This window comes from Penicillium nucicola, assembly GCF_028828085.1.
Source record: "Penicillium nucicola strain IBT 29836 chromosome Unknown utg000010l, whole genome shotgun sequence".
NCBI lineage: Eukaryota > Fungi > Ascomycota > Eurotiomycetes > Eurotiales > Aspergillaceae > Penicillium > Penicillium nucicola.
This window is the reverse complement of record NW_026643134.1, coordinates 4,496,640-4,508,855: the sequence shown is the minus strand read 5'-3', so window position 1 is coordinate 4,508,855 and position 12,216 is coordinate 4,496,640. Positions and strand designations below refer to the sequence as shown.

The window sequence follows — 12,216 nt, the reverse complement described above, 5'->3', positions numbered from 1 at the left end:
TTCGAGGATGACCCCGCAAATCCACGGCGCTGGCATGACTGGCAGGGCTGGCATTGGGGCGTCGGATGCGAAGGTTGAAAAAGGGTCGGTTGCGCTTCGGATCGGTAGATTCACTTCCGATCTCCACACTGTCGGATGCGGATTTATATTGGGAGAGTATAGACATCATAGATGTAGACAGAGATATTTGGACAGGATATTGGATTTGTTGAATATGTAATGTCTTTCTAAGTATGCAGCTCATCGTCGACCCTTCGGATTGCCTTTTTGAAGAAGATGCCCCGGAAGCTCTTGCAGGACCTGCCCACGTTCCCAGAGCTTACCAAGACCGGCCTTCCGTTCCGCAACAACATCGAAAAAGTCGAGCGAAACGAACTTGGCCTCCTCGCCCTTGCCAGCCTGATTCGACACGGGGATACCATCACTCAGAATAACACCATTCTCACTTCGCCAGAAGGGAACGCCCGCCGCTAGTGCTTTCCGGATATCGACATAGATCAAGACTTGGGCGTCGCGTCGCATGCCAGATATGACATGCGCCTCGCCGCTTGCTGGCTTCGCCTGGACTGCATCTTTATCCTGAGCCAAGACGGCTTCCAATGACGGGCCGGTGGCGAAGTGTATATGGTTCCGACCCATGCAGCGTAGACCGCCGGACTGTAGAATGACTGGCCAGGTGGACCAGAATGTGCCGTGGACTACAGTATCGGGTAGTTTCGATTCATCGTCCAGGGAGAGTGGTTCGAGGAAAGACGCAGCTTCGACAGTCTTGATGCTGTGACCCTGCGTTGCGCGAATGAGGAAGTGTGAGGGGTCATTGTCATTCGCAGCTATGGCCAAAGCTTGAGCGGTAGCGGTTTGCTGGGCGTCGCTCGTGGTGGGTGCAGACTCAAGGACTGTTGTTGAGGACTGATCGCCGCTTGTAGTGGTAGCAGCTTCCTGCTCTGTATCTGGCCCTGTCGTAGGCACTGTCGTTGCTTGGGTTGTAGATTCGGTGGGTTGTGCGGAGGGAATGTGGAGGAGGGCGAACCGCTTTTTATCGGATGAGTCGACGGCGTGTAGGATCTCGGGGAAGGTGACTTTGAGGGACTTGAGTTTCCTCCATGCCAGCTGTACGATGGTTAGCTCACTGCAATGGTATGGTGCATGAGGCTGTCAACCCTACCACGTCTGTTACACTGGCGTAGCCCTGCTCATTCATCTTCAGCCCTTCCTTCTCAGCGGCGTGACGGAGCAACAAGCTCAAAGCTTTGGAAATCTGCACATCGCGGCCTTGGCCCTGGCCACGGCCAGACCTTTTATTCCTGTCTGACATGAGGGACAGAGCGCAGAAGATGAGGGGTGGGGAGAATGCAGAAAGTCGGGAATGATTTGAAGTGGGGCTCTGAGATGCGGCTCCTGGAGTACAGCTTCGAGCCAACGTATTCGCTAAGCGATGACACTATGCTTCCAATTCTTATTCCAAAAATATACAGTAAGAGGCTAGGGAATGACTCTCGCACGTCTTCACTAAAATGAAGGGTCTACATATAGTTATACTGCATGATGTGCATGGCCTAAATTATAGGACGAGGGGCAAGAATCGAACTTGTCGATTGTTATTAAGTTAACTTATAAGTTAACGGTTACCTCGTCTTCGCTTTGCCTCGGCTACTTAGCTTTGGCTGTCTGGCCTAGCGCACACTTCGCTACCCCGGGGGAGTATGGCCTTGGTGACTAGTTTTCCCATGTCCTCTCCAACGGCACCGGCCAATATGTATCCTTGTTGTTATATGGGAGATAGAAAATGGGGGATATTCACTCTGACATCATCGGATGTATAGAATGACAAAGGTGCTTATTCTCCTTAGGTAATATCAAAGAAATAATGGGTATATACAATCGCAGAGAAAAATCAAGCCACATCCAGTCCAGGACTTAGGCGCAAGACAATAGCTATTATCGATCGCAAATGCAGCTACACTCGGCAACGGGACAGACCTTGTGCCGCTTGAACCATTCGCTAGCGTGGTGTGCGTGGAACCCATGATTGCAATGAATACAGAATACCACGAACCGTTTCATCAGTTCAGCACCAGTGGGCTTGCGTGACGCTGGTTCTGCATCAGCAGCGATACTGGCGCGAGACATCGGATCTGGCGAGCCTAGCCATAGGGTACAGACTCCACATCGTGGCATGTGTCGGCCACAGCGCGGGCACACAGTCCCAGCCATGGTCGCGGGAGCCAGTGGATTACCGACAGTAGGGTGGACAGTCTCGCCTTTTGTTGTTGGAGAGACTTCGGAAGAAGCATCGTGTTGGGTGAGAGGGCTGGTACAGTAATTGCAGGTTAAGCTGACCTGTTGTGGCGGCGTTGGCATGAGCTTTTGCCCATCCACGGTTATGGCAAAGCGACGGGATCCCACATCGAATCGGGCTCGCTCCAGCTGCATTTTCCACGAGTTGATCTGGCGTCTGTAGGTTTCGCGCCAAGCCTCGAACTGAGCGACTTGTTTCTCATTGCCGATCAGCCGCGGCACCGTGTGGCTCATTGCTAGCACCGGGGTTTGAACATCGTTAAACTTTCCAATGTATGACTGGAAAAGCCCCATGGCCAGATGGCCCAGACCTGTTAGAACAACACCTTCGATGTCACCCTGCCAGATGGCCTCAGTCGTGGCAGTTTTCAAATACTCGGATAGCTCATCGTCTGGCAGCCAGCGCAGCGCGACCTCCACCCGATATCTCAAAGGTAGCGTGGTTTCCTTGATGACTGCGTTCCAGTCACCTTTGCTCACAAGAGCAAGAATTGCTCGAGCATAAGGATCGGTAAGTTCCGTGGCGATTTCCGCACAGGTCTCTTCCCAGTCTGTGCCATTGTCTCCTTTGGCAGCACCGGCTATTGCCATCGCCAGCAATTTATGAGCTTGAGTGGGCTGGTTACTTCGAAGGCCAAGATAAGCCAACTTGGGCTCGTCTTGAAAGACAGCCAGCGCAGCAGCTTTGGTATGTTGACCTTCGCCAGATAGTTTCTTTACGGACTCCTCTAGTTTGCGGTAATTCTGGGCTGCACCACAGAGTCGGAGACAGAGTCGGCGATGAGTAGAGAAGTCAGTATCGCAGTCTTTTATATCGGGAAGATCCAGCTTGTCGGCTAAAGATGTTATTGCAGCCGCAACACTTTTCGGATCATCGGAGCTAGTGCCGATGGAGCGCTTCTCCGACCCTTGGCCTATTTTTGGTCAGTATCAAGGGGCCAGGAACAAACAGCGTAAAAGCGAACCTATATCGTTGGTCCAGACGTTGCTCACGCCTAGGTAATTCAGATCTAAGCCATTGACAACCATTGACGTTCCCGAGGAGTCAGATCGCGCGCCTAAACTATCCATTAGTATGTATTTGAATCCCAAATGAACCAGGTACCTCACGTTCAATCCAATCCCAAAGATCTTGCAGAGCTGCATCCTCAGAAACTACCTTTCGGTTCCGAGATTCATCAAAAAGGTAGCCCTCCCGACACCGAGACTGATTGACGGCATTCAGGGTGAGCGCTTCCTTTGCAGTAAGCGTAACGCCCATCGCCCCCAAGGCCATGGCGCGCTCTCGACTTTCCCGGCTCGGAATAGGGTCAGGCTCATCAATCTTCGGCGCAAAAAGTTGACCATTTGGCTTTGCTTCGTGGCCTTGCGAGCTTGAGCAGACGCGTGATCGGATATTTTCAACCAACTCTGAGATTGGTGAGATATGCTCAGAAAGAGGATGGATCGATCTGACTTCCGAGTCGCTCGATGATATACCACAAGCTAGTACACTTTGTGGGGATAGATCAACAGGCGCACAGGGTAGTTGTGGGGTTATAATCTGAGGCTGTCCATGGCCATCGAGCGCGATAGCACTTGGTTGAGCTGATATACTGAGGTTCATGAAGTCGAAAGACACAATCCGGTCCTTCTCCTTGCAGCCGCGAGTGGGATGGTCAAAGGGAACGCACACGTCCCGCACGCGCTTGGTATATACTGATTCCGGGTAGTTCCTGGAATAACCCTGGCCAAGAGTATCATCTATAGAAGAGCGATATTCTTCCATCAGATAGTCTTTGGCGATTTCGTAGTGCTTGAAATGTCCGGTGCTGGAAAGTGCAGCCAGACTGCCTCGATTGGTCTTGGAAAAGCGCAAGCTCCAAATGGAAGCCTTCGGACTGAAAACATTCTTGAATTGAAGCGCAGCTGTTGCCGGCCCTGAGTCCGGACCGCTAGATGAAGGCCCCAAAGATGGTGAGGTCAGCCGGGTGCCAACGCGACGATCCCACACGCAAATGGTGCTTTCATTAGAAGGCACACAAGAAGCGATATAGTTCTCATCCAGCCAGTCAATGACCAAATTGTGGACACACCGAGTGGGGAATTGTATAGATGGAGCTCCAAGTCCCTCTATCACATGTATTAGCAACTCCGCAATATATGACCAAAAGCCTAGGAGAACAAACCTCTTAAATCGTAAATTCTCACAAACTGGCCTTTGACACCAGTCACAAGAGTATCAGGTTGATCTCTGAAGAATTTGATACTTGTTATGGGCTCAGAGCTAGCAAGTTTTCTCAATGGCTCAGTGAACCCTTTGCTCCCGCCAGCTGGACTGAGCCGTTGATTGACATCCCAGATGTTCAAGCAAAAGTCATTTCGGACGCGATCAAGACCCGATGCTACCAGCCCATGTGAACTGAATGCAACTGCATTGCAGTATCGCTGGTTGCGGACTGGGAAGGAAAGCGACTCCTTGCTATCACCATCGAGGCGTAGGATAGTGGCTTCTCCGGATGACTGGCCCACGGCGATTAGGTTCTCATTTGAGGTAGACCAGTCAAATGCACGAAACCCAGGGACATTGGTTAGAGTAGAAAGCAGTTCATGGCGCAGGTTCTTGCCATCAAACCCGGTCACCCTACATAGACGAAACGACTTCCTCGTGACGTCGACGGACAGGAAGCGTTGATCGGTAGCCGACGAGGTCGGGGACCAGCGAATGGCGGACTCCATGCTGGTCCTAGCAATTCAGTTTCCAAAAACCAGGCTGCATAAGTAACCAAATCAATCACGACCACCGAGCCAGCAATGAGAGCAGATGTAAATCAAAGAGAGGGATGGTACGGAGCTCATTGGCTGACGATCGTGGGGACGGGCCGACAAAAGGCCGATATCTTTTTTTCTTATCAACTCCAAGCTTCGTCTTTTTTCTTCGCAGCACAACACATAATGCCCAATCCCCGTGATCCTAAGAGAAAGGCCCGTGAGGGGTCTGAAGATGCTGCCCCTCGCAAGAAGCAGCAAAAGACCGATGAGGTCCAATACCAGGACTTCGGCGATGGTGCCAAACCTAAGGTGACCCGCAAATTCAAGGACAAGTTTGCGCCAAAGCCTGAGAAGGAGTACCCTTCGATCAATGACCTCAAGAAGCGAATTCGGGATGTGAAGCGCCTTCTCAACAAAGTGGATTTGCCTGCGGATGCTCGCATTCTGCAAGAACGCGCGCTCTCCGGATACGAACAAGATCTCGCAGACGAAACGGCACGCAGAGAACGATCGCAGATAATCAAGAAGTACCACTTTGTCCGCTTCCTTGGTACGTTGAGAGAATTTCAATCTTCATCAAATCAATTTCTTGCTAACATGCTTCGCCATTTAAACAGACCGCAAAACTGCCACCAGGGATCTCAACCGTCAGCTGCGCCGCCAAAGGGAACAAGAGTTGGATACAGAGGAAAAGGCTCTCCTTGCCGAAAAAATCTACACTGGCCATGTCAATCTCAACTATACGATCTACTACCCTCTCACCGAAAAATACTTATCGATTTACCCAAAGTCGGACGGGAAAACCGATGCGCCTGAGTCAAAGACCAAGTCCAAAAAGCCTGATACCGAGATCGAGTCAACCAAGCCCCCACTTTGGTCCGTCGTTGCCCAGTGCATGACCGACAAGACACTGGACCTTCTGCGCGACGGCAAGTTGAACATCAACTTCAACGGAGAGAAGATTGTGAACACATCAGCCGCAGCGCCCGCTTCAAATGCCAGCCAAGAGAAAAGCAAGAAGAAGGATTCTCAGAAAGAGCCCAAGGGCGTCTCACAGAAGGAGAAGCATCTGCCCAAGGAGGATAAGAAGAGCAAGAAGGAGAAGTCGGTCCGCAGTGAAGGATCTTCTAAGCGTGATGTACCCCAAGAAGTCATCGCGGAGGAGCAAGACGACAGCGATGGTGGTTTCTTCGAGTAACCAGCGAAATCGATTTGCAGAAATAGTTCTTGTCTCATTCATCTTGATATCCATCTTAGCATTTCTACTGCCGTTTAGCGCGATTGAACCAAAAACAGTACAAGCTTTATATTGAAATCCTAGTCTTTCGGTCTTCGTGTCTTGAGCTTATCTATTTCATTTTCTGTCTCTTAGAGGGTGCTTCTGGCTGCAGCGAGGCTAGACTGTGTAAGGACTGACCGGTAACAGTTTCATGTGCTAGCTTGATTTATGGACCTGAAAATCAAAATATCAAGTAATAGGCTAAAACCTACGCAAGGTTGAAGAAAATGATACGCGAAAATACATGCGGTAGTTCGCATTACTTCAGCAGGCTGGGTGATATAGCAAATTTTGCAAAAACCTAAGCAAGGGAATAAGAATACGGCAAAAAAAAACCACCTAAGACAATGAAAATCGCAAATAAAAGTAATAGTGGCACGCATATCTCTCTCGTGGCAATATCATGATCCCGCCCTCGTCAACACAGCATGATATGTTCAGATAGCAATCTCATCATCATTTCAAGACGGGTCCATTTCAGGAAGCAAATCGACTCGGAGGGATGGCTCGAGTCTAGGAGGAAGAGCAGGCTCAGGGGACGACTCAAGGCCAAACGATAGCCCAAGACAAGGCTGCACCTCTTGTCCGGACAAGGGACCAACCTGCTGATTGGCAGTCGGTTCCATGTGGCTCTCAGTGATTTGAGCAACGTGATTGATGGGGGGAGTGCTGATGTTCATTTCCACAGTTGAGTTATCAGCATGGAAAGGTTCTGCTGGCTGGAAATGAACCTGATCACTGCTTAGATCCATTGGCACAGGATCCTGGGTTTCCGCCATATCCATGAAACCATTCGACCTTGGGGAGCCTTGGGTATGAGCAGGCGATGAAGGAACTGTGTCCTTGTCATCATCAATTGACACAGATTCCTGTGCTTCGACGCATACCATGGCATTGTCTGGGGTTTCAGATGCATGGACCTCAGCAGGTGAAGCAGGAACTGTGTCATGGCCCTTATCCATTGGAGACTGAATCTCCATGTCCACGTTTTCATCATGACCATCAAAATTTCGAGAGCCACAGGCATCATCCGACTCAGCCAAGACCTTTAGTTCATCGGAATAGATATTGGAATAGGGACGAATCAGGGTCGGGTATCTGTTTCCCAAACCCTTACTCTCGAAGAACGACTTCGTGACAGTCGTAGCATCACCATAATCATTTGGCGGGCCACAGCGGGCATTGTAACCGGGGAACGCCCACAACGGACAAAGCAGTATGGCACGATTATGATGAGGGACAACCGCGCAGTGGTGATGATCAGCCGAGACAACATCGCGAAATTCACGCGAGCCCCGACAGCAAATCTCGACGTCCTGTCCAAAAGGCTTGTGCACGCTCATCTGGCGATCGATTGTGTGAGGAGCCCGGGCTGCAGATTCCGGTGCAATGACTGCGCCAATGGACCACCTTGGGTGGTTCTTCGTGACGCTTGAGTCGTACTCATTTATCAGCCAGCCGATGCAGGCTGCGTGCTCACGACCGCAGAGAATGTAGTAGCCTTTGAAGACGGGGAAGAAGGGCAGCCCATGGGCCCAGATAATGGGTGCTGCACCTGAGGGCACGCGGTCTGGGTTGATGTCGCCGCGTTTGTTAAAGTCGTATGGGTATTTTCGGGCTCGATGCTCGACAGGTAGGGTTTTGGTTGCCAGGTAGACCAGCTCGTCGCAGAGCCGTGTATTAGCTGGTGGGAATTGGACCATACCGTGTTCAGTGAAAGATACTGATTTGACTAGTTTCAACCCGGCCTTTTCTCTCCATAGAATGGCGTTTGCGCCGATTCCGTCGGAGGGTTGCCACTCAATGTCAGGATTGTTGCCCTCGTGGAATTTCAGCAACTCGAAACAGTCGGTTTGGAAGTCGGTTTGGGAGTCCCTGAACTTTTTCAACGACTGGGCCGATGCCTCGCATGCCATCTTCGAATCTTGCTTCTTGGCTTTTGGGACCCCCGAAGTGGGCGTCGAGCGTCCTGGGACAGCTGTCTTCCGAGGCATAGTTGGAAAAAGCAGAAGAAAAAGCCGGTCAGAAAGACTTTTGTTGGCGCAGTGTGAAAAATGAAGGGTGTGTTGGTCACTTCAGGATACTGAACAGCTAAAGTAAAGCTATCAGCCAGTGAGCAAGAGGAATCCTGAAAGGAGGAGGGCTGTATGATGGAGGATTAAAAATAATGAGATGGCGATTGCGATACAAGCAGTGAATATAAAGCCAGTCATTAAGATCAAGCAAGAAAGATAGTAGATAGAGCAGTGAAGATGATACAATGACAATAAATACAAACCCTGAACTTGGATGATGAAGAAAAGGTTGGTCCCTGGTATGGATCAAGGATCTAAGCAAGATCTCAGGAGTAATAAAGACGAGGCGTGGGCTGTGTAGGATATGAGATGTGAGATGAAAGTGACTGCTTTCACCAGCCTGGGAAGAGTTGATCACTTGGACGCAGTGCGAAAGGTCGAAGCATGTGAGGTTAGACAAATCGTCACTTGGACGAAGTAGGAAGATAGGCACTGCAATGAAGATGAATCAACAAGTCACAGAAAGGTAAGAAGTATGAACCTAGTCAAGTAGTTGATCAAGCTAGTGACTGTCACTTGCGAGGAGGTAAGAGGAAGGTATGGAAGATGTTCAATGCAAGAGAACAGATAATGAATGCAATGCCTGAAGCGCAATTGACGAGAATGTAGATATGTTCTTTAGTAGAAGAATTTCGCGAGTAAGGAAGATGATTCAAGTGAAAGGAGGGAGTCAACCAATTTCGATCATTTCGCAATGGCTTGATGGAAATTTCAACACTCAGCGAAAGATCAAGTAACAAAGACACTGTCGAAAGAGATGTGTCCAGTAATGAAATGCTGGTAATGTCAACGCAATTGGGAAACGCGAAGTTAGTTCACGGAGACGAAGCGAATGGCCGGCAAATAACAATTTTGATGCAATGTAACTCAGTGAAGAAGGAAATGGAGTCAGGACTGTAAATGAGACTGCATAGGTTGACGAAGATGAGGCATACGGTGTAGATGAGCTGACAAGGGCGTTCAAGCTAGCAGAGTAGATGGAACAGGACGGGTAGAGAAGTACCCACGAGTCAGTTCACGATACGAGAAGATTATATGGAAGAGAAAGTATCCTCAAAGGGCAGCCATCCGAAGGCTAGTAAAGCTCATTTGAAATCATCAAAGAGGCCCGATGAACCCGACAGGTTCAAAACGCCAGTGACCCCTCTAGATGCGCTAGAGCTAAAATAAGCCTGAACTCAAATGATCCAAAAAATCAATGCTATAAGACATGCAATGGAAATGCCATTCTTGAATTTGCGCCTTGCGCCATAGGAAGAAAACGAAAAGGAGGGAGAAAAGAAAGTCAGAAGTGGTAGAAGGTGTGATGATAGCGATGGGTAGATAGATGTAGATAGCGAGAAATAAGAGATTTGAAATCGGAGATCAGGAGCCATAGTATGCGTAATTCGTAGTTCGTGGGAAGATTTGAGCAAGAAAATGCCCCAAGATAAACAGATCATGTCGATTCATTTGTCCTGTCGGTGGTCCTGCACCAGTAGAGTTGAGTGGTGTCTTACCTCAAACTCGAGTAAATGTTCTAGAACACAAAGAAGAAAGTACTAGATGTCTTCACATCACAGTGCAACCGCCACCACTTTGAGCTCGGCGACGTCTACCACCAAGCGCAGTGATAGCACCCACACCATAAGCGTCATTTTCATCCTCGTCGACATTGTAGAGGCGCTCAGCCTCACGAGCGCGGCGCCGACGTCGACGAGCACCGGCGCCAGCAGCACCAGCCTCCTCCGTGGCCATCATGTAATCGGCCCACTTCCGGTCCAGCCGGGAAGCAGCAGCCAGATCACCGCGGAGGACACGCTTCGTGTGTTCATCGACGGTCATTTGCCATCCATAGAAGCACTTGAGCTGGATAATTTCATTGGGTGAGGTCGACGAAGGAGGAGGTGTGGAGCTTGGGGTAACAAATGTGCTGGTCATGGGGGAAGAACCCTCGTCAGAGGTTTGTGTCACTGTCACAACTGTTGATGTGGGTTTGCGTGACGCGCGGGGGATATAGGCGTTACTGGATAGCACTTCTTTGACGCCTGCCCAGGTGATGTTTGCGCAGTCGAAGATCACGAGCCGTAGTCCGACTTTCGGGAGATCGTCGTTGTACCCGCGTTTGCGGATGCGGAAGCACGCTTCCATAAGAGTCAAATCGGAGACTCGGGTGTTGTCCATTTCGACAGACTGGAGTTTTGGGCAACTCTTCATCACTTGGAGCATGCCCGTATCACTGAGACTCTCGCAGTAGCTGATGTTCAAGTGCTCTAGGTGTTGGGCACATGATGACTTAGCGAGCTCGACGAGGACATTGTTGGTCAGGTTCTCCAAGTCTTCAATTTCCAGATGGGACAGCAAAGGTGTGGTCTGGATGATGTCGATGATCGAACTGTCGGTCAACTCAGAACATTGAGAAACTTGCAGTCCCTCCAAGTCTGGAACATTGTGGGCTAAACTCTTCAACCCATCATCGGTAATCTCTGCGCATTGGTGCAAGTCCAGATGGCGGAACCGTCGAGGTGGGACAATAGGGCGATCGGTCAGGAGATCCACGTTGGGACTTTTACCATGAATCAGGATCTTCAGACTCTCATCGGTCAAGTCAGTACGACTCATAATCAAGCGCTCCAAAGAATTGCGCTCAAACAGAGCCAATGTAAACTTTTCGTTGTTGAAGCCGCGGATCTCACTAGCTCGGAGATCCTTCAACCGCTCACAGGATTGGACAATCCGAAGAAGACCAGAGCTATCAACATTATTGCACCATGAAACATTCAATGTCTCAAGTTGCGGACAAGACCGCGCAATGACCTTCATAGCGGAGTTTGTAACACTCGACAACCCCGAAACATTGATATTTTCCAAACGAGGGTTGCGGAGCAAGAAAGAGTAGATAGAAGGCTTGTCGATACGGCAGCCCTCCAGCGAGAAATTGACGACATTCCGGCACAAATCCGAGATGCGCTCGCCCTCCGATGACCACTTGTCACGCATCTGAACGCAGCCTCTCAGATTGAGATCGCGAATGAACGGACCACCGGAAGTAATGAGCTTCACCAAGACATCACTGGGGATCTTGGAATAGTACTCGGTCGTATCAACCTTAGACCATAGCTGTCCATCGTAGCACATTTCATTCCAAGCCTTGGAAACAGCAGAGCAGCGAACAATTTCCTGCGGCTTCAAATGCTGGAAGACCTCCATTTTGAGCTCCCGTGGCATATCCCCCCAGAAATCGAAAGTTTTCACCGGCTCCTCCGGTTCCGGGAAGACAATCTCCTCCATCCTGGTTCCCACCGGCGTCCCTGTTCGCGGTGACCCCCGTGAGGCCGGCCTCACAATATCCAAGGGCAAAGGTACCGTGCGGGGTAGAGGGCTACTGGGCCCATCCGTATCAACTAGACGCGGGCGAAGGTTCGAGCCCGGGAATTCAGCAGGAGTTGCATACCCGGGAGTCGCAGGGCGAGGACTGAGACCGCCATAGAGCTGCGAGGAACTGCCATTTGGTAGACAAGGCGAGTATGCGGTCGACGATAACGAAACACAAGACAAGGAAGCCTTGTTCTCTCGCCGGAGGCCAGAAGTAGATGTTGAGCGCGCTCGTCTTGTCAATGTCGGGCTGGAGGACATTCGTTGGAGACTCTGGAGGAACTTCTGCCGGCCCTTCAGCTTGGGCGGTTGATCTAATGGGATCTGCCCGCATGCTGTCGGGTTCGCCGGCGAGGTTCCCTCCGGCATGATCTCGTCGGATATCTGGGCGGCCATATTGATGTGTTTGTTCAAGCGCTCGGCACCCTTCTCTGGTCCACTCGTATGTCCTCACGTCTT

The 12,216-nt window shown here is 50.4% G+C and overlaps 5 protein-coding genes across 5 annotated transcripts; 1 reads left to right on the top strand and 4 right to left on the bottom strand.

Annotated features, from left to right (window-relative positions):
* Positions 1–240: 240 nt before the first annotated feature.
* On the bottom strand, positions 241–1,315 carry N7511_010272 (tRNA 2'-phosphotransferase; the record flags this gene model as incomplete). Its single annotated transcript, XM_057132649.1, has 2 exons — positions 241–1,110; positions 1,166–1,315. 2 exons carry the CDS (start codon positions 1,313–1,315, stop codon positions 241–243), a joined length of 1,020 nt encoding a protein of 339 aa, XP_056980637.1.
* A 623-nt stretch (positions 1,316–1,938) lies between these two features.
* N7511_010271 (uncharacterized protein) lies at positions 1,939–5,016 on the bottom strand (the record flags this gene model as incomplete). The annotated part of the gene is made up of 4 exons (XM_057132648.1): positions 1,939–3,212; positions 3,264–3,356; positions 3,409–4,410; positions 4,467–5,016. 4 exons carry the CDS (start codon positions 5,014–5,016, stop codon positions 1,939–1,941), a joined length of 2,919 nt encoding a protein of 972 aa, XP_056980636.1.
* Positions 5,017–5,232: 216 nt separating this feature from the next.
* On the top strand, positions 5,233–6,247 carry N7511_010270 (Efg1 domain-containing protein; the record flags this gene model as incomplete). The annotated part of the gene is made up of 2 exons (XM_057132647.1): positions 5,233–5,599; positions 5,667–6,247. 2 exons carry the CDS (start codon positions 5,233–5,235, stop codon positions 6,245–6,247), a joined length of 948 nt encoding a protein of 315 aa, XP_056980635.1.
* Positions 6,248–6,789: 542 nt separating this feature from the next.
* N7511_010269 (uncharacterized protein) lies at positions 6,790–8,322 on the bottom strand (the record flags this gene model as incomplete). Its single annotated transcript, XM_057132646.1, has 1 exon — positions 6,790–8,322. One exon carries the CDS (start codon positions 8,320–8,322, stop codon positions 6,790–6,792), a length of 1,533 nt encoding a protein of 510 aa, XP_056980634.1.
* Positions 8,323–9,954: 1,632 nt separating this feature from the next.
* Positions 9,955–12,153, bottom strand: N7511_010268 (F-box domain protein; the record flags this gene model as incomplete). The annotated part of the gene is made up of 1 exon (XM_057132645.1): positions 9,955–12,153. The coding sequence occupies one exon, from the start codon at positions 12,151–12,153 to the stop codon at positions 9,955–9,957; it is 2,199 nt and encodes a 732-aa protein (XP_056980633.1).
* Between the last annotated feature and the right edge of the window lie 63 nt (positions 12,154–12,216).